At 58.1% G+C, this 20,556-nt stretch overlaps 1 protein-coding gene across 3 annotated transcripts in view; it reads right to left on the bottom strand.

Moving 5' to 3' along the window:
* Positions 1-19,395, bottom strand: part of DSCAML1 (DS cell adhesion molecule like 1) — a 98,622-nt gene extending 79,227 nt beyond the window's left edge. For 2 of the 3 annotated variants that reach the window (XM_071449494.1, XM_071449495.1), the window contains exons 1-3: positions 19,220-19,387; positions 10,619-10,936; positions 7,605-7,751 (exon numbers count right to left, since the gene is read on the bottom strand). In XM_071449494.1, the coding sequence (XP_071305595.1) occupies positions 7,605-7,751; positions 10,619-10,936; positions 19,220-19,262 (508 nt within the window). In that variant the 5' untranslated portion in view covers positions 19,263-19,387. Of the gene's footprint in view, positions 1-7,604; positions 7,752-10,618; positions 10,937-19,219 lie in introns of all 3 variants that reach the window. The other variant, XM_071449497.1, reaches the window with a different exon arrangement.
* Between the last annotated feature and the right edge of the window lie 1,161 nt (positions 19,396-20,556).

Below are 20,556 nucleotides of genomic sequence, written 5' to 3'. Positions count from 1 at the left end.
GGTGGCTCTGGCTGTGCTCAGCTCCTGTCCCATGGGCTGGGCTGGCTCTGGCTGTGCTCAGCTCCTGTCCCTCATGCTGGGCTGGCTCTGGCTCTGCTGCAGCTCCTGTCCCTCTCAGGCCCCAGGGAAGGGCTCAGGCTCACACAAACACGTGCTTTGGGACAGCTCTGACCTGTGATCTCTCACATCACTGGGCTTTGCTGCAGCAATCACTGCCCGGGTAGGCTCTGCTCCCGGGGGAGACCTGGGGCAGCAGGACAGGAGCCAGGAGCAGCTCCTCCCTCGTAGATGACATTTAAATAGAGGTGGAAAAGGACAGATTGGGGCTGCCTGGACAACCTGCACATGCCAGCAAGCCCCAGTCTCTGAGCTGGCTCTGCTGTTTTATTGGGACACTGCTCAGGGCTGTCCTGGGCAGAGCAATGAGCTGGATTTTAGTGGGTCCCCTCCGGCTCCCCATATTCTGTGTTTCCATTCTCTTCTAGGATTTTCAAGGGGATTTTGGAGCATTCCAAGCTGGTAGCAGCCTGCAGAGAGAGGGGTCACTCCCATGGCTGATCCTGGGCTGCACCCCCATGCAGAGCCCCCAGTCCCCTGTGCCCAGCACCCACATTGTCCTGCCCAGTGCACGGAGTGCTGAGCACAGCCTCAGCCTGGGCTGCTCCAGTGCCTTACAGAAGCTCCCATCCCAGAGGATTTCAGCTCTCCACCAGCAGAAAGGTCTTTAACATGCACAAAAGCATTAGGATTTATCAAGTGCCCTGTGAACAGGGACACAAGAGCACGGTCCCTGTGGTTCAGCAGGGACTCAGATGCTCCAGGCTTGGTTCTGGGGGCAGGCAGGAGGGTGCTGAGCTCAGCAAGGTGCACGTGAGGCTCCAGGTTTCATCAGAGCTCAGCTCCACTGTGAGCTGTGCCCCACAAGCCTCTCTGAGGCTGGTGCAGAGCACAGAATCCTCTCACAGGGATGTGCAGGGCACACTCCAGGAGTCCCTGAGTGACTCCAGGGGAGCCCAGGCACCTCCAAGGCTCACCAGCCCCAGGCCCCTCCTGCCCACATCACTCCCGTGGCACCACTGGGGTGCTCCAGGGGACTTCCCTCGTGTCCCCACCTTCCTGGCCATTGCCTGAAAGGCCTGGGTGCCTTCCAGTGTGCCTGGGGCACTGCACCCCAGCACAGAGGGGACCCTGGGGAACAGCAGAACAGCAGATCCCTCCTGCACACCTCCCCTCCAGCTGATCTCTCCCTGCTCCTGCTCTCTGCACTTCAGGAGGAGAATCACAGCCTCCCTGCCTCCCGTGGGATCTGCAGACCCTCAGGCACCCATCCCAGCCTCTCTGGGCTCGCTGCTCATCCCTTCCCTATGGCACAGCTGCTCTCAGGGGGGCTGCAGGTGCCCTAAAGGTGCCCAGAGCAGCTGTGGCTGCCCTGTCCTGGCAGTGCCCAAGGCCAGGATGGACACTGGGGCTTGGAGCCCCCTGGGACAGTGGAAATGTCCCTGCCCATGGCAGGGCTGGGGTGAGATTGCTCTGAGGTCACTCCTGGCCCAAACCATCCCACGAGTGTGTGATTCCTTTTGCTGCTCTCAGCCGAAGCTCCCCTTTCCTGCAGACACTGCCACAGCTGCCAGCAGCTCTGCTTTGGGGCAGGAGGAGCTCAGTGTCCCCAGATCCCCTCCTGGGTCCTGCTGCAGGGCTGGCGAGGCTGGGGCTGTGGGACTGGGGCACGGGAGGTGGCAGGGACACCGGGAGGTGGCAGGGACACCGGGACAGCCCCCTGGGCTCTGGGCTGAGCCCAGGCTGCTGTTTACTTGTTGTGGTCCCTGCGTGTGCCGTGTGTGCATGCGTGTGGAGATTGTCTCCAACGTGACTCTGCATTATCAGGGCTATAATGAGTCCTTGTTAAAGTGGATTTGATGGAATAATTATATTCCAAAAAAACCTGCGGGAAAGCGCTCTCCCCTCTTAAAGGGCAGGATCATCAAACGTTCTCGCCACATTATTTGCAGTCACACCTTCTGCTGCATCTGCTCCTTTTAAAATCTCTAACTCCAATCTGATCTGAATATATAAATCTGAATTATCACAGCAAAAGGAGATGTGCTCACACCTTTTTTTATCTGTTGCCATGGCGATTAGATAAAATTCACGCCAAGTCTCTGGGGAAGGATGAAATGATTTCAGACAGAATCTCACCCCACTTGGTGAGAATAACGCCTGGAGCTACTTCCCTCTGTAACAGGTCTGGGCACATGTCGCAGCCAGAGAGGGTGGCAAGGGGTGGGGGAGAAGCCAGGGCACCTTTGGAGATCTCCAGGCCAGCAGGGGAAATGTTCTGGCAGGGGAAAGGGTCTGGAAGGGGAAAGGTTCTGGAAGGGGAAAGGTTCTGGAAGGGGAAAGGTTCTGGAATAGGAAAGGTTCTGACAGGGGAAAGGTTCTGACAGGGAAAGGTTCTGGAAGGGGAAAGGTTCTGGAAGGGGAAAGGTTCTGGAAGGGGAAAGGTTCTGGAATAGGAAAGGTTCTGACAGGGGAAAGGTTCTGACAGGGAAAGGTTCTGGAAGGGGAAAGGTTCTGACAGGGGAAAGGTTCTGACAGGGAAAGGTTCTGACAGGGAAAGGTTCTGGAAGGGGAAAGGTTCTGACAGGGAAAGGTTCTGGAAGGGGAAAGGTTCTGGAAGGGAAAGGTTCTGACAGGGAAAGGTTCTGGAAGGGGAAAGGTTCTGCAGTCCCCGCAGGCAGGGAAGGACCGGGCGCCGCTCACTCTGCCCGTCCTGCCCGGGCACAGGGGACAGAAAAGGCTGAGCCCTGTGCCCAGCGGTGCCCAGGGAGTGCCCATGGGGGGATTTCTGCCTGCACACCCTGGCAGGGACAGGGCAGGGGACAGCAGGGACAGGGCAGGGGACAGCAGGGACAGGGCAGCGGGGCAGGCAGCTCCAGCTCGCAGCTCCTGCTTTAACCCAGCTGAGCTCATCCCACTTTGTGGCCAAACCCAAACAGCGACCCTCAGCACGCCCCCTGTGCCCCGGAGCTCCCTGCGTGCACAAACAAGGGCAGCCTGAGCCCGGCCGTGTTTGTTCTGTGCAGGAACGGGAGCCTGATGTCCCCCAGAATGAGCCCATTGACACAAGGACAATGCTGAATTATCCCCATGGCTCATCCCTCCGTGCCCCTCGGCACGCAGCGCCCGCCCAGGGGGAATGCTGTGCCCAGAAACCCCAGAAATCAACCCCAGAAATCCCAGAAATCCCAGAAATCAACCCCAGAAATCCCAGAAATCAACCCCAGAAATCAACCCCAGAAATCAACCCCAGAAATCCCAGAAATCAACCCCAGAAATCCCAGAAATTCCAGAAATTTCAGAAATTTCAGAAATAAATCCCAGAAATCTCAGAAATCCAAGAAATCCCAGAAATCCCAGAAATCTATCCCAGAATCCCCAGAAATCCAGCCTCCTGCCTCGTCCCTGGATTCTCACCAGTGCTGGGATGGATTACAGTGGGATTTCTGTGCAGTTCCACCTCTGTAATTTCAGAAGAACAGAGCAGCACTGGCCAGGTGCAGCAGAGGACAGAGAACATTCTGGGGGGATTGACTGCACGGAACCGTGAGGAGCTGCTGCCCTTTCATTGCCCAGCCACCAAGGAGCTGCTCAGAGGAGTTTCAGGACCCCAGAAAGTGTCCCCAGCCAGCCCTGGGGACATCTGAGGATGGCACAGAAAGGGCAGGCGAAGCTCACAGCTGCAGCACCACAAACAGATTTCACTCAGGCAGAGATATTTTGGAAACTCCTGGAAGGCTCAGCCCACAACACACACAAAAACACGTCTCAAACTTCACAGAACTCAATTTTTTTTTTTTTTAATATTTTTTTTCAGCTCCTTCCTTCTGGCAAGCTTTACGTTTTGCTTTCCAGAGAAAAGGCTTTGTGGATAACCAGTGACTAAGTACATCCTCATCTGCACAGCCCTCAGAGGATTTGTATTAGGCTGGTGACAAAGGCAGCACCCTCAGAAACGCTGGTACCTTGACAAGTGCTCTATTTAGATTTTTTCCAGCACAGCCTATCAAGCACACAACACTGAAGCAGCAAATTACAGCTCAGCTCGGGGTTTGCCAGGCTGGTAATGCTCATTGCTCCAAACCCCACTGCCCTCACCGGCCCCAGAGGTGTTTTCCCCACTGGCCCAGCCTGGAGAAGCGGCGTTTGTGCCCAGCAAGGCAAAGCTGGGCACAGGGACATCCCTGAGCCAGCTGGGGACGGTTTGGGTGCGAGTCCATGGGCACGCGTGTGCTCAGAGGGCTGTAAAAGCCGAGCAGTGCCCAAATGAACACCTGGAACAGCTGAGGAGGGGCTGGAATTGCTCAGCCCCCGCTTTGTGGGGTCACCAGCAGCTCCCTGCGTTGTTTTGGCAAAGTGCAGCTGGACAGGCACCCCCACACACACCTGGGCTCCACACTGCCGCCACTGCCACACGAAATAACAGCAAAACAACAGCAGAAAAGCTGTTTACAAGGCTGAGTTCTAAAGCCGCTTGCAGCAGGGTTTTCTCACTCTCACTCCATGGCAGAGGGTGAGGGGTGTGTAAACTCCCTGCTCAGCTGCTGTGCTCCGTGCAGCCCCTCCAGCACACACCAGGACGCAGCGGGAGCAGCTGATGTGAGGCGGGATCGTCCCCCCAGGCCCTGCCCTGTCACCAGTGCTGCCCTCCCAGGCACAGCAGCAGAGCCCTGGCAGCGGGGCTGTGTCTGTGGCAGGGCTGGAACACGAGGCAGGATTGATTCTGATGTGAGCACCGGCGAGGCAAATGGGTTTTTGAACACCCTGTAATTTCTCTGCAACCCTTGACTTCTCTAAACACACAGCAGCAGAGTCAGGTGGGCACTAAACAAAAATGAGCTGCACTAATGATGATTTACGTGCAGGATAACCTGCCATAAAGAGTTTATCTTTGATTTCAGGGTCTGTTACGGCGTTGCCAAGTTAACCAAACAGCAAAAGCATCACCCACAGCCCGGGGAGGGGGGCAGCAGCTCTCCAGCTGGGATCTCACCAGCAGGGCACCACCAAGGCTCTGCACCCTCCACAAGAGCAGCAAGGTCTGGCTAAAAAAACGTCAGAGCTTGGGAGCCCTGTAATCCCAATTAAGGCAAAATAAAAAGATGATTCAGTCATAGAATTAAAGAAAAATTTGTGTTACAAGAGACCTTAAAGTCCACCTTGTTCCTCCCCCTGCCGTGGGCAGGGACACCTTCCACTGTCCCAGACTGCTCCAAGCTGGCCTTGGGCCCTGCCAGGGATCCAGGGCGGCCACAGCTGCTCTGGACAACCTGAGCCACAGAAGAATTCCTTCCTAGAGCCAAAGAAAGCTCACAAAAGGTTCCCCCAGCCACATGTGGAGGCAGAGGTGGAGTTCACAGGGGCAGCCCTGGGGGAAATGCTCGCTGCCCCTGTTTCTCAGCTGCAGGTGTTTTGGTTTGCTTGGGGAAAAGACATTTACTATGACAGCAGTCACTTAAAAAGAGCTTTGTGCCACCAAGAAGTGTGGATGGAGACTTTCCCTGCTCTGCACATCAGGACTGTTCCTCCCCTGCTGGGAGGATGCCCAGCCTTCCACGGGGAGCACCAGAGCAAAGTTTTGGGGAAAGCAGCAGGTTTGGCACGCTCCAGAGGCAGCTGTGAGCACAGCTCAGAGCTCAGGTGTGGTGCTGCAGCCCTTGCACACCCAGGGCGCCACCAGAACCCAGCTCTGAGAGCAGCAGGGACTGCAGGGCCTCAGCAGCACAGCCCAGCCCTCCTCACCTTCACCCCGTCCCCTCCCCTCATCCTCCTCACTCAGAATCAGGGCAGATGCAGAGGTTCAGCAGAGGTCAGGGAAAAACATATTTTTGGTAACAGCAAAGCCAGTTTTAGCTCTAACACACCAGCAACAACAAAAAAAAGCTTCAGGCAGATACTATATTTGTAATCCAACGGCAAAACATGTTTGCTTGTGTTGACTCTGCACTGTAACACAATTTATATGTTCTGTCTTTAGGGTAATTATTGCTTTAGAATGTTAAAATCGTTCCACCCTAATTAAATCATCATATTAAAAAATCCACTGCCACAGCAAACCGGGGAACAAGTCTGGTTGGGATCACGCGAGTGCGGGGATGCTCACTTGGCAAATCCACCACGGAGCCCGCCGGCCACACGGGCTCCAACCTCCGGAATCCCAGAGCAAAGGATCCCAAACCACGGAGCAAACATCAGCCCAGGCTGTCCTGCTGATGGGCCTGGAGTCCCACCCACCAGGGGCAGCACCCACAGCGGGCAGAGCATCTCCTGCACTGCCCAAAATGCACCAAGAGCACCCCAGGGGATGGGCACACAGAAATCCAGGGTTCCCACAGAGCATCACCTGCACTGCCCAAAATGCAGCCAGGGGATGGGCACTGCCAACTCCTCCTCACTGCCACCCACACACAGAAATCCACCTCGTGTTCCACATCCACAGACAGGCTGGCAAGGGCACGGTGCCCCTCTGTGCCCTGGGTGCCTGCCCAGGTACCCCCAGCCCAGGCACCTCCAGACACCTTGGCTGCACTCAGGGGGCAGAGCCCACCAGCAAGAGCCCCCAGGAGAACGGGTCACCCCTGCAGGTGAAGCACTTTGCTCCTCCAGCTGCTCCTGCAGCCCCAGCCCCGCTCCTGGTGGCAGAACTGAGATGTGGAGCAGCGCTGGGACTTTCTGACCTGTGAGCAAATATCAAGCGCAGAGCACTCACGTTGGGCCAAATCCTTTAATTCCCTGTGGGTGCCCCGGGGGAAGCAGTGATTGATTGCTTTACCAGCAGCTCGCACACGCTGTGCTGGGCATCGACGGCAGCTCCGTGGAGGAGCCACGAGGTCACCCCGGGGCACGGGGACACGGAGCTGGCCAGAGCCTGCCACAGCCAGGCAGGAACAGCTGCCAAGAAACCACAGGGAAACACCCAGGGAAAACCAGCTGGGCCTGCAGAGTGCCCGAGCAGAGGTGGGGGTGCTGTCCCTCCCACAGCCCCTTCCCCACACAGGGAAGGCAGCTCGGAGCAGGACACGGCCCAGGCACGAGGCAGGGACATGGCACAGGCAGGCCAAGCAGCTTCCATCACAGGGAACAGGGAGGTGAGGGCATTTTGACCAAGTTCCTTTCCCTGTGGTCAAATCAGTTGTGAAAATTGACAGGAAAAGGTGGAATTTTGACTGGAGCATCATCCTGACAAGACAAACAGCAGCCCTGACTGTGGGCAGCATGGGCAGGTTCTGTCCCTGCAGTCCAGGTGCCAGTGCCAGGTACCCAACACACCCTGCAGAGACCAGGACAGGGCACAAATGCTGCCAAAATCACACTGAGCATCCCTCACCTCAGGGACACACGGCCAGAGCAGCCAGGAGAGCCCGGGCACCTCACTCTGCTCCCACCAGCAGCACTTTCCAGCCTGGAGCTGCACAATCACCACTGAAAGCCTTTGTTGGGCAGCACAGGCACGGACAATGAGCCAAAAACCAGGCCCTCCACGACAGCAAAGAGCCCACAGGGCAGAGCAGGTCAGATTGCCCAGAGAACAGGCGCTCCTCTCTTACCTGGGATGATAGAAACGGTGTCTTTCTCCCAGGACACAACGCTAACGTATTCCTGCACTGAGGAGGGGATGAGGCACTTGAAAACAGCCACGTTTCCACGCATCGACCTTTGGTCCTCCACCCGAACGGTGTACGGCTCCCTGAAAACTGTGGGGGAAAGCAGATGGTTGGTAGCATGACAGTGCTGGAGGAAAACACACTTCCTTTTGCTAGAATCCCACGTTTCCCAAACAAACCAACCCACCCAGCCACACGCTGCTGCCATCCCAAGCACCTTCCCGGGGAAGGAAGGAGGGGATTCTCTGCTGGGGAAGGTGCTGCTGGCCTTGGGACAGAGGCACACCTGGCCAGGCCCTGCTGCTGGGACCTGCCACTGTCCCCAGTGTCACCTGTGCCAGACCCAGCGTGGGGACCGATGACATTTTGTAGTTGTAATGTGCATTTCACCCCTGGGTGCTGAAAATGCATCCTGGGAGGGACAGCCCATGGCACAGAGCCTGGGACCCCCCTCAGGACACTGCAGGAACATTTGAGGCAAGCAGTGACAATTTTCCATGTTCCCAGCGTGTGCCCTGTTTCTCAGGGAGATCCCTTGGACAGCTCCGTGCTGCTCCCTGGACCAGCAGCAGTGCTCAGGAGCCCCCATGGGGGAGAGGGACCCACCTCAGCCTCTCCAGCAAGACAAAGAGATGCCACAAACCCCAGCAACACAGACACCACAAACTCCTGAAATTCAAGTACAAAATGCAGTTGAGGGCAGCTCCCTTTTTACAGTCAAAAACTGAAAAAACTCCCTTTTTACAGACAAAAACTGTGCCCTGTAGGACATGGAGACGATTGGCATCATGACAAATACATGTTCACTTTGTCATCTAACAGCTGGCCAGAGCAGGAGCAGCTCAGCAGAGCCCTCAGCAGCCCCAGCAGGGAGGAAACCCCTCCTTCCCAGCAGGAAGGTGTTTCCCTGGGTGGGAAGTGCCCATGGACACTGCATCCCACACCTCCCACAGCAGCGAGGGGGTGGCAGCATTCCCACCCTGGTTTCTGGGCTTTTGGGGTCCCTGCTCAGGCTGTGCCACAAGGGCAGGGGGAGAAGCTGCCATGGAAAGGGGCTGCAGAGCCAAAGCAGATTAACCAGCAAAAGCTTCCTTAATCACCTGGAGCTGAGGTTTATTCACAGGCTTTAAAGGCCAGCAGGGACCACGAGGAGCATCCTGAATATTCCCTGCCACCACGAGCACCCAGCTGGGGATAGCCCCACTGCATCCCCGACCTGTGCCAGCCCCAGGCCAGGGCTCCAGGCTTTTCCTACCAGCAGGAGTAACCCCCAGGAAGGCAGCACACAGCCACAACCAGCCCACCTAAACCTCTCCCCTGGCTGGAGAAATTTGCTCCATGTGCTCACCAACAGCTTGCCCAAGACTTCCAGAGATCTTTTCCCTCATATTTTCAGTTCAGTTTCAGAATTATTTCCATATTTCAGTTTCCAGTGCGTTTTGTTTCATTGCTTGCTTTCTCCAGCTGTAATTGGCTCCCTGTGCTGCGCTGCCATTAGGAAGCACTGGAGAGTGACTGGGATGTGGCATGGCCAGGAGGCAGCAGCAGCTGGGAATGCTCCACAGCCATTTCCCCTGCCAGAAAGGCAGAGCAGCTCCAGGAGCTGGAGCCATCCTGGTGGCCCCACTGGACATCTCCTGCTAACAGGGGGAGGCTGAGCTCCCAGTCCAGCAGCAGGGTCCATTCAGGATGGAGAGGGGGGTGAGAGCCAGGATTCCCTCTCTGTGATCCCAGGGCAGCTCTGGGCACGAGGGATCCCAGCAGAGCCAACCCTGCTGTGCCCACACGAGGAGAGCAGCAGCTCCACATTTACTACACCCCATCTGCTCCTCCACCACGCTGTGGTTTATAGGTAACCTGAGAGTGCTGGTAAATAATTCACTCTGCAGAAGGGGGTTAATACCAATTTACTCCACAGTACAAGGTATTAAAATAAAAAACCCTGTAGTCACTTCTGTCACGTTCCCTCTGCTAGCCCCACTTTTAATAGGTTACATAATGAAGCCATTCCTGGGCTATTAGCCCTCCTCAGCCTGGTCAATAATTTACTATAATGGCTTTTGGAATCAGCTCTTTGCCATATTCCTCCTTTTTTTTATTTATTTAATTTTTTTTTGTTCTTAATAAGCCTTGGCAAGCTGAGGCTGGGTGCTGCAGTGGGAACCAGGCTGTGGGACACTGAGGGGGCCCCCAGCACGGACAGATGTGGCCCAGCCCCTCCCACAGCTGGGAAAAGCCTTGGTAAATGGTTGGACAATCCCGGTTCAGAGGGAGAGGAGCTCTCCTGCCACCAGGCTGCAGCCACACCACGTTCTCCAGACACTCTCTGGGCACCTCCAATCCCCCTCGTGTTCCACATCCACAGACAGGCTGGCAAGGGCACGGTGCCCCTCTGTGCCCTGGGTGCCTGCCCAGGCACCTCCAGGCACGTGGGCTGTGCTGGGTCAGCACCTTGGCTGCACTCAGGGAGCACAGCCCACCAGCAAGAGCCCCCAGGAGAACAGGTCACCCCCTGCAGGTGAAGCACTTTGCTCCTTCAGCTGCTCCTGCCAGCCCCAGCCCTGCTCCCCCTGCACATCCCACCCTGCACATCCCACCCTGCACATCCCACCTGAGCTGCACATCCCACCCTGTACATCCCACCCTGCACATCCCACCTGAGCTGCACATCCCACCTGAGCTGCACATCCCACCCTGCACATCCCACCTGAGCTGCACATCCCACCTGAGCTGCACATCCCACCCTGTACATCCCACCTGAGCTGCACATCCCGCCCTGCACATCCCACCTGAGCTGCACATCCCGCCCTGCACATCCCACCCCGTGCTCTGCCCTTCTCCCTGCTCCACCCTGCTGCAAGAACCCAAGGCAGCAGCCCCGGCTGTGCCCTTGATGGGGCAGAGCAGGGAGGATCCAGCCCCTCGTGCCCAGCCCAGCACCCAGAGGCAGCTCCCACCTGCTTTAACACGGATGTTGGGGCTCCTGATTTTGCCAGCCGAGTTCTCTGCGGTGCAGAAGTAATCGTTGTCGTGGATGAAGCTGTTGAAGGCTGATGGCGAGAAGGGGTAGAGCTGCAAAGTCCCATTGGCATGGACGTGCCGGATGTGGGGCACATCATAGATGTCGTCACCTGTGGCCAGGTACCAGCGGAGGACGGCGCTGGGTGACCCTGCTGCCGGGCAGGGGATCACCACCCCCACTGTGCTGGAGAAGGTCACCTGCTGCAGGGAGTCGTTCACAAAGTAGAGGCTGGTTCCAACATCTTCAGCGCGTGCTGTGGGCAAAGCAGAGGCCACAACGGCACGGGGTCACTGCGGGGATGGCCAGTGCTGGTGGCACAGAGACCCCCTGGCACAGAGATAACCCCCAGGCACAGAGATAACCCCCAGGCATAGAGATAACCCCCTGGCATAGAGACCCCCCTGGTACAGAGACCCCCTGGCACAGAGATAACCCCCAGGCACAGAGATAACCCCCTGGCATAGAGACCCCCTGGCATTGAGACCCCCAGGCACAGAGACCCACCTGGCACAGAGCCCCACCTGGCACAGAGAACCCTCCCCAGCACAGAGACCCCCTGGAACAGAGATAACCCCCAGGCATAGAGACCCCCAGGCACAGAGACCCCCAGGCACAGAGATCCAGCACAAAGACCCCCTGGTAAAGAGACCCCCCTGGTACAGAGACCCCCTTGGTACAGAGATCCCTCTGGCATAGAGAACCCTCCCCAGCACAGAGACCCCCCTGGCACAGAGAACCCCTGGCACAGAGAAACCCCTGGCACAGAAACCCCCCAGCCCAGACACCCCCTGGCACAGCCCCTGAGCCCTGCGTGTGGAGCAGGGCAGCGCAGAGCATCCGTGCATGGCTGGAAGCACACAGGCCACCTTCACAGGCCAGCGCTCCTGCTGCCAGCACGGATCAGGGATCACAGGCACCTCGGCAGGACAGCCAGGGGCTGTGCAGGCAGGATGGGCACCCCGGGCAGCCCCTGAGGCTTCCCCAGGGGTGCCCAGCTGGCTCTGAGCACCCAGGGCCCCGAGCACAACACGCCAAGCACAGCCACCAATGCTGCTCCTGCTGCCAAGCCTGACATTGCTGTGACCCCCCAGCCCAGCCCAGCACAGCAATGCCATCACACCCAGTGCACACCTCTGCCAGGCAGGGCAGACACCTCCCCTGCCACCCCACCACCACTTCCAAACCCGGAGAGGGCTGGAAAACCGGGATCAGAGCTGCTCCCCTCTCCCAGAGCCACAGGGAAGCTCAGACCCACCCTGCCCTCAGCCTGAGCTTCTCCTGGGCACCCCTGCACCACCCAAACGAGGACTGAGGTGGGTTCAGGGGTGCAGTCTGGGCAGAGCTTGTGGCCACCTGCCTGCCCAGCAGCAGCTCTCAGTGCTGGAGAGCAGCACTTCCCTCCTTGGGAAGTAGGGAAGGGACCTCTGCCCCCAACCCCTGCCACTCTCCGGGACCACGAGCTCCCCCCTGCCAGCCCAAGGCAGTGAAATTGGCTATAAATAAGGAAGAGGAGGCCCCCAGTCACTTGGATCCGCTTTCCTTTTTTAGCTGCACTCTTTCCAAGTGGGCGGAAGGACAGGGATCTGGGAAGGGCCCTCGGCGGGTGTATTAATAGCGCGGCTGAGCGGTGCCGCAGAGCCAATAAGCAGATCAGCCCCGGTTCAGAACGAGCCACGGGGGACCCTCCCTGACCTCGATTCCTTAACTTGGGGAGGAGGGGACGGCAGCAGAGGGGAGAAGGAAAAGCCTCATCCGCACGCCCGGGCCCGCAGGCGGCCGCTCGCCCCAGGAAGGGCCGGCTGAGCGTCTGTGCTTGCTCCATCCCCGTGCCAGCCTTCTCCAGCCAGGTGCCCGTCCTGCCTGGGAGCTGTGCCAGCAGCCCAGCCCACACCAGCCTCAGCAGCTCAGGATGGGACACCCCGAGACACCTCAGCCCTTCTCCATCCTTCTCCCAGCTGGAAGTACGACCTCGTGCCTCCTCCAGCATCCCACCCCTGCTCTCCGTGTGTGCTGCACGGCATCGTCCCCATAAACAACCAGGGCTCCTCCTGTGCCCCTCAGAGCCCTCTGTGCCACAGGAGGGATGGGCTGGTGGTGAGTTCCAGCTGTGCCATCACACGAGACAACCAATTTAGAGGTCACAGAATCATCTCCTCGTGTCCCCACGCACGGATTCCCCGTGTCCAGGAGACAAAGCCGTTTGCTTTTCCCTCCCTGGCTGGGGAGCACCAAAGACGGACGGACGGAGGAGCAGAGCTCCAGCCGAGCCTTTGCAGAGCCACGGGGCCACCGCTGGGCCCTGCAGATGTCATTTTGTGACATCTCCAGGCTGGTTTGTCGTCATGAATCAGCATTTCCCTTCATCCCAGCAGCGCGGTGCTTCTCCCAAATACATGAAAGGGAAAGAGGCGCACATTTGCAGGCAGAGGAAGGGAAACAAAGGCTGCACGAGCAGCACAGAGCTATTTGTGGCTGAGCCTGAGCTGAGCAGAAGATGGCTGGAGCCAGGGCACAGCAGAAGCCACCTTCAGCCTGGCTTTGGACCAGGGACACCCAGCTGTGCCCCGTGCTCCATCCAGGATCTGTCCCCAGATCCCACAGTACAGCTTGGGAAGGCTCCTGGAGCATCCAGAAGATGTTTCCTGCCAGGGAAACGTCTTCATCCTCAGCAGCACCAGGAAGGTTCAGAGCTGGAGGGGTGAGGGGCTGGGGCGAGGAGTGGAAAAATACCTCATAAACAGAGAAATTCAGATTACCCATAAAGCTTTTTCGGGTCAAAGGGGGAAAGGGATTTTTAATAGAAAATGGAGGTTATGGGATTGGCAATAGTTATGTGACAGACGTATAGAGTTAAATCCTCATAATCTCCTTTACCATTTAGCATTGAGCACCATCCTAATTCCATGTTTCATAAAACTGTCTCCAAATCACTGGGAGAGATTAAAAATTTAGAAATAGCACAGCAATATTTTTAAACCAGAAATCACTGCTCACATCTGGTCAGATGTGCTGACCCTAACCTACATATCGAGGGCATTAATTCACATGAACCTGAAGGGAGGAGGCTGGGAGAGCTGAGATGGAAGGGTTTCTGCTGGGAAGGCAGCCTGGAGCCCAGCCTGGCTCCAGCTGGGAGCTGCACCGAGCCCAGCACAGGGCTGGACACTGGGGCTGGCTCTGAAAGGCAGGTGCTTTAAGTTATCAGAGCTCAATCCTCCTAAATTGTGGTAAATTACAACCTAGAGCTATTGAAATATTAATATCCCCATTTGAGCTGAGAGAAGCGAGTCATTTTGCTATCATCCCTTCAGAATATTTACCAGTTTTGATGGTTGGACTTCCCAAGCTCCAGCACCTTCAGTGACACAGCAAAGCTCTGCAAGCACCTGTTTGCTCCAGAGAGGGGCCACAAACTGTCCCCAGGATGTGTCACCATCTCTGGAGAGGTGCAGGTGTGTGTCCTGCACAAAATCTCCCAGAAGAGCCCGTCCTTCTCTAAGAGGCAGATTTAGGAGCAGCCTCAGACAAGGATGGGCTCCGTGCCAGCCAGGGCTCTTCCTCCCGAGATAAGAGGCTTTTCCTCCTCTCCATGCACGTCCATCACCTGTGCTGGCAGCACACAGCCAGCCCTGAGCCCACCCAAAGCCCCTCAGAGCTGAGCACGGTGCTTCAGCTGGGTGCAAACCTGACAGAGCTGGGGAAATGCTGGAGAATTGGTGTTTTGGGGGGTTCATGCCATCTCCTGGGCAGGCACTGGGCTGGAGCTCTCATTACCCCACTGGCAGCAGTTTCCTGATCCTGGTGGTGACCCCAGCCCTGCTCCGAGGCTGGTGAGGACCTGCCGGGGCTCCCCCCTGGATAAACCCCACCCGTGGGGCTCCCAAGGGGCCAGCAGGGATCCGAGCCGGGCTGCAGGGATGCTGAGGAGAGCAGCAGGCTAACGGCCACCTCGCAGCTCATTCATTATCCTCATTAAGGGTGGTTGACACCTGCCCTGCTCAAGGAGAGAGCGAACCAAGGCCTGGCACGCACTGCACTGGGGATTGCAGGTAGGCAGTGAGTCCTGCTGGTCCCTCCGTGCTGAAGCGAGGGCAGAGATTCCATCACACCCTGCCCGCACTTGGGGAACGCTGGAGGAGCCTCCTGGAACGAGCTCCCTCCGAGCCCTCACCCCCAGGACACCTTCACAGCCTTTGTGCCAACCCAGGGAGCGACCTTGGGGTTGATGGAGGGAGAAGTGGCACTGCCAAGCTCCTGGAAGGATGAGGAGGGAAGCACCGAGGCTGGTCCCTTGCGAGGGGAGCTCAGAGGAGAGCAGCACATCCTCCTGGGGTGTCACCTCCCCACCGTGTCCCAGCCCACAGGGTTAAAGCCGTGACCCCTGCACTCAGGGACCGGCACAGGGGGTGGAAATGGTGTCAGGAAATGCCAAGCAGGGCCTGGGGCGTTCAGCTGGTGCCCAGCACAGCAGCAGGTTCCTGCCACAGCATCCTCCCTGCCCTGGCACTTCAATTTGGCCACCACAGGGTCCCATCGTGGTGGCACAGCCCCTCTGGCTCGAGCACCACGGTCCTTCCCGAGGTGACAAAGCAGAGAGGGAGCAAAGGAGAGCCTGCCTCTGGTCCTCTGTGGGTAAGGGCACGGCCCAAACGTGCTCCAAGCGCCTGCTCCTTAATGCATCTGCATGGAAATTAGGGCCTGAACCACCTCCAGCGATTACGACAGCACCCAGGCTGAGGCTGTAACCCTTGCCTGGGAAAAAAAGCTCTCCTGGCCGGATTCCTGCTTCCAGAACCTCCCCTGGCTGCTCCTGAGAGGCACCAGCCCCACCACACCGTCCACATAGGGGCTGACCCAGAGCTGGACATCCCCAGCCCAGGGGACACAGGTGAGGGCCTCTCCCTCCCCTTCCAGAGCCCCTCCACACCTGGGCCATGCTGAGCACAACGCCTGAGGTCCCAAGGGGACATCTGGTGACATTGCCCAGCCAGAGGGGCAGCACCGTGTCCCCAGGGAGGTCAAAGGAGCGGGCACGAGGGGTGGGCAGGGGACACAGCAGAGGCCACACACACCTGGCCTTGGGCTCCCTCCACAATGGCCAGGCCACGCTCCCAGGGCATCACGACCCACTCGGTGGCTTTGCAAGGTGGAGACCAGGATTGCCACCAGGCAGCCAACGCAGAACACACCTGGGCAAGCCCTGCCAGCCCCTCACCTCCTCCCCATCCCCTCCAAGCCGTGCTGGCTCCCCTGTCAGGGCCAGGAGCTGCTGCTGCAGCCGTTCCCAGGCGCAGCTGGGAGCAGCAGGAGCAGGAGCCTGGAAATGGAATTCCTGAGCGTTGGGTAGGGCTCTGCTGGCGGATGATGGCGGCAGCCTGCGCGTGCTGGGGGATATTTCTGCGGGATCCAGGAGCAGGGAGAGGGTGACTCCCAAACCGTGGTTATGTAAAGACCAAGAGCTGGCTGTGACCGAGATTCCAGAGGCAAGGAACGCCCTGCACCCCGAGCTGCCCCTGCACATCCTCCCCGAGCAGCAGCATGGCAGCGGCTGCGCTGACCCAACGCCTTCGTCCTTGGTGCCACCGTGGAAGTGGCACCGTGTGGCTGCTGCCTGCTCGGCTCTGAGGTGCCTCCGTGCCACCCGAGGCGCGGCTCAGCCTCGCCTGCTGCCATGTCAGGATTCCTGCCACAAAGACTTCCAGCTCCATCCTCGCCCTCGGCTCGCCAGCTGCTCCAGAGGAGGACGGAGCGCTGCCCATCCATCCCCCTGGCACACGGGGCACAGATCCGGCAGAGATCCCGGCACCCCAACACCGCGGTGCTGGAGCCACGGCTGCCCCGAGGTGGGCCCCGAGCTCCCAGGCAGCCCCGGCTCCACAGGGGCTGTTCCACAGCACACCCCTGGCACTCGCCCCTCGCACAAGGCACGGCCTCCTCCTGCAGAGGACAAACACCCAGGAGCACCAGGGCGCCTTTGCCCACTGCCCATGCCAAGGCAGGAGCTGCCCAAAGCCCACGCCAGGTGAAGGCTCCGGGCGAGCCGCCACGGCAGCTCCTGGTGCTGGGAAATTTTGGCAGGATAAACAAGCGCCGGGCACGGCGAGGAGCTGAGCACTGCAGGCTTCTCCTCCGTGCATTTAATGAGGTTTCCATGTTTCATTTCAGAGACAAACGAGCGCTGTGCCACACTGGGGGGCCGAGATGGGAGAGATTAGAAGCCGCGAGCTGCACCGTTCGCTGCGCCCAGCGCGGGAACATCATGTAAATATAATGCCAATATAAATCAGGCGGCAGAGCCATCCAGCAACACCATGCAGGGAGACGCTTCCCTGGCTCCCAGCCTCTCAGTTGTGGCCAGTCCGTTCCTCATCACACCACTCGCCTCCCCTCTGCCTGCCAGAGCATCTCGCTGCTCAACTCTCCGCTTGCCAAGCACCCATTTCTGTTTATTTCATAAACAGGGGCAGAAATAAGCAGCTACAGCCCATCAAGGGATTTCTAAACTTCAGGGGTCCCTCGGATCAAATGTTTATCTGCTTTCGGTTTCTACTTGAGCTCTTGTTCTACAGCAGGAGCACGTTAAAAGGATGTGCTTCGATGCCCAGAAATATTAAGTATCTGAAAGGTTTATCATGCATTAAGCAATTCATTTTTTTTATCCTATTATTCTAATGAAACTTCCATTGTATTGCTGTCCTCTCTCTGGAACCGCTTCACGTTAACACTTTGCATCACCAGGACTGTTCAATGCTGAAGATTTCTCCTTTTTTTAATTTTTTTTTTTTTTTTAAGAAATAAAATGTAAAATGAGGCCACGAGGAGTTGTGCTAATGGAGGCTTTTAATTTGCTCCTCTCCGAAGAGATAGCTCTGTGGGAAGGGATCCCTTTTCCAAGAAGCTGGGGCTGAAAAGATGCAAAAAGCAATAAACCAGTGCAGCTCTTTATTATTTTGACTACTGGGGGTCGAAAGGAATCATGGCATCCTCGACGGTTATTTGTTTCCAGGTTTGTTTTTTTCCTTTTAGCACGGTAAAAAATGCAAATGTAAGCAAAGCAGACGCTGGCACGTTCAGCTCAGCAGATCTGAAGCACAATAGCGATTTTGGGTAAAGCTCCCAAAAGCAGCTTCACCCCAGCTCGAATAAAGCAGCTATTCCATAATTAATAATTGATGGAATAATTGATCATCACCGCACAACTGGAGAGGGTGCCCTATTAAAGCTCAGTAAATATTTTTCATTGGATTAACATTCAGCTAACAGGGTAATGGGCAGCAAGAGAGGTCTCATGCAAGGAGGCAGCTCCGTCCCCTTTCTTTCACTTTCCTCATTTCCTAAAATTTCCCCCTCGCTGTTCTCAAATGTCAGAGACGATAATTAGGGCAAATGTCATTTGACATCCTCCGAGCAGACGATTTTCCAAGAGGTGGGCGCTTCCAGCACCCGCATCCGCAGGTCGGGTAGTGGGCAAAGAGGTAATTTATTACAGAAACATAATTAAAAATTCCCGCAGATCCGGAAATGGGCAATTCCTTTATGTAACACGGATCGATTGTTGTAACAAACACAGTGGGATTTAAGTGCCCGTGCTCCACGCAGCTCCTGCCTCTCTTTAATTGCATCTAGAGCAGAGACTGGCTTAGAGTATCACCTCGCTGGATGTGGGCAGCATCCACTTAATGCCCAACTTTAAATTAATCCGTAATCTTGCAGCGTGTGTCTCCTTGACACGCTTATTCCACGGTTCTCCCCATCCCCCCCCACCCCCATTTATGATTTATCTATAATCTGACTGATGTCAAGCCGTTGGGTTACACTTCACACAGCATTCCTAGGGGGAAGGATGCGAATTTTAAGGCACGGCTGGCTTTCGCCGGCTGACGGGATCACACTGAGAAGCGCTCCGGAGACGCGGAGCGCTCGGTCCCGCCGAGGCCCCGCCGGAGGATGCTGCGCCCGTCGGTGCGGGGTCCCGGCCGCGGCTGCCACCGCCGCCCCGGGGGCTGCGCCTCGGAGCCGCTCCGGGATGCTCCGGTACCGACCGGCCCCGCTCCGCGCCCCGAGCTCCGCGCTCCGAGCCCCGCGCAGCGCCGGTACCGACCGGCCCCGCTCCGAGCCCCGCTCCCCGCCTCGCCGTCCGGGCCGAGCGCTCCCGGAGAGCGCACCGACAATCCCGGGCACTCGGGAGGGCGCAGCGAGAGCGCGGCACCGAGAGCCGCGGAACCCCGGGGAGGGCGCACCGAGAGCTCAGGAAGGCGCAGCAACAGCCCCAGGACCTCTCACCGAGCGCGCGGGGACCCCGGGGAGGGCGCATCGAGATCCCAACAGGGCTCACCGAGACCCTCGGGACCCCGGGGAGAGCGCACCGAGAGCGCAGGAAAGCGCACCGAGAGCCCCGGGACGCCGGGGAGGGCGCACCGAGAGATGCGGGACCAAGAAACGGAGCCCCGAGAGCCCCGGGAAGGGAGCAGCCGGTGCCACCCGCCCGGTGCCGCTGCCGGGGACCCCCGCCGCCCCCGCCGCGGTGCGCACGTACCTTTCGGCAAAGAGTACAGCAGGAGAAAAGTTACCAGCCACATGCCATACAGAGCAGCTCTGGCCCCGGGCTGCGGCGCAATTGCGGAGGTGCGGTGCCCCGGCGTGCCGCGCTCCTGCCGCCGCTGCCAGCCCGGCTGAGGTGCCCAGCGCCGCTCCCGCTCCGCCCCGCTCCGCTCCCGCCCGTGGGCCGGGCTCCCGCCCGCGCCCGCCCCCCCCGCGCCGCGCAGGGCTGGGGGCGGCCGCGGCCCCCGCCGGCCGAGCCCCTTCCTCCTCCTCCTCCTCGGCGTGCGCCAGGGCTGGCAGAGGCCCCGGCCGCCCCCGGGCAGCCAGCCCCGGTTGGCGCTGCCCCATCCCCGCAAAGCGGCACAGGTGAGCCCCGTGCCCTGCAGCCCTGCCCCAGGTGAGCCCCGTGCCCTGCAGCCCTGCCCCAGGTGAGCCCCGTCCTGGCCGCAGGGCTGGGACACCGGGGCCTCGCACCGCCACTGCTCCTGCTCCCCGGGCCTCCCGTCCGCTGCTCCAGCATCCGGAGGACAAAAACAATACAGCGGTTTGGGTCGGAAGGGACCTTGCAGACCACAGGGACACCTTTCAGGTGGCTCCAAGCTTTGTCCAGCGTGGTCTGGACATTTGTGAGGGTGGGGGAGCAGGGCTCCGGCAGCCCGTGCTGCTCCCAGGAGAGGGGACACAAGCGAGACAGGGCCAGCAGATTCATTACACATTCATCCCTCCAGCCAGCAAATAACAAACAAATACCAGCTAATGCTTTACTTTGGGGTGTATTTATCCAAGGCTTAGCTCAAGCCGAAGCTTGTACTCCCCAAGACTTAGTCACACCAAAGCCAATTTGTCTGGACCGTTAGAGCATTCAGAGTGTCTTTTCTTGAAGTGATTATAGCAGGTTTTCTTTGCTTTCCAAAACAGCCTTTACAAGCCCAATTTGTTGGAAAATAAACAGAAAGAAAGATTAAAGCATTCAGATTTCAAACAAAACAACCAGCAGGAAAAACATTACGTTCGGATTTTTTAAAAAGCGCTGTTTAGATTTAATTGAAAATGCAACTATGATCATGGAAATTGGGAAAACAACAGCTCCGTGGCCATTTCCAGCCCTCGTGGATTCACTGCAAGCATTCACACCTAGAAGTCTCCTGAAGAGCTCACCGAGGGGGTACCTGTGGGTGGGAGGCTCCCATTTCACAGCGGGGATGCTGCCAAAGGACATGGAGAAGCTGCCAGGACGCAGGGTCCTCCGTGCCCACCCCGTGTCCCCTGTCCCCTCCCTGCTGTCATCTTAGTGATGAGCACAGCGAGGCCACTGCCACCGGATCAGTGCCA

The sequence above is a fragment of the Agelaius tricolor genome, unplaced genomic scaffold (assembly GCF_023055355.1).
Source record: "Agelaius tricolor isolate 1412-34295 unplaced genomic scaffold, bAgeTri1.0.p SCAF_29, whole genome shotgun sequence".
Classification (NCBI taxonomy): Eukaryota; Metazoa; Chordata; class Aves; order Passeriformes; family Icteridae; genus Agelaius; species Agelaius tricolor.
The sequence above is the reverse complement of the archived record's forward strand: the minus strand, read 5'-3'. Positions and strand labels throughout refer to the sequence as shown.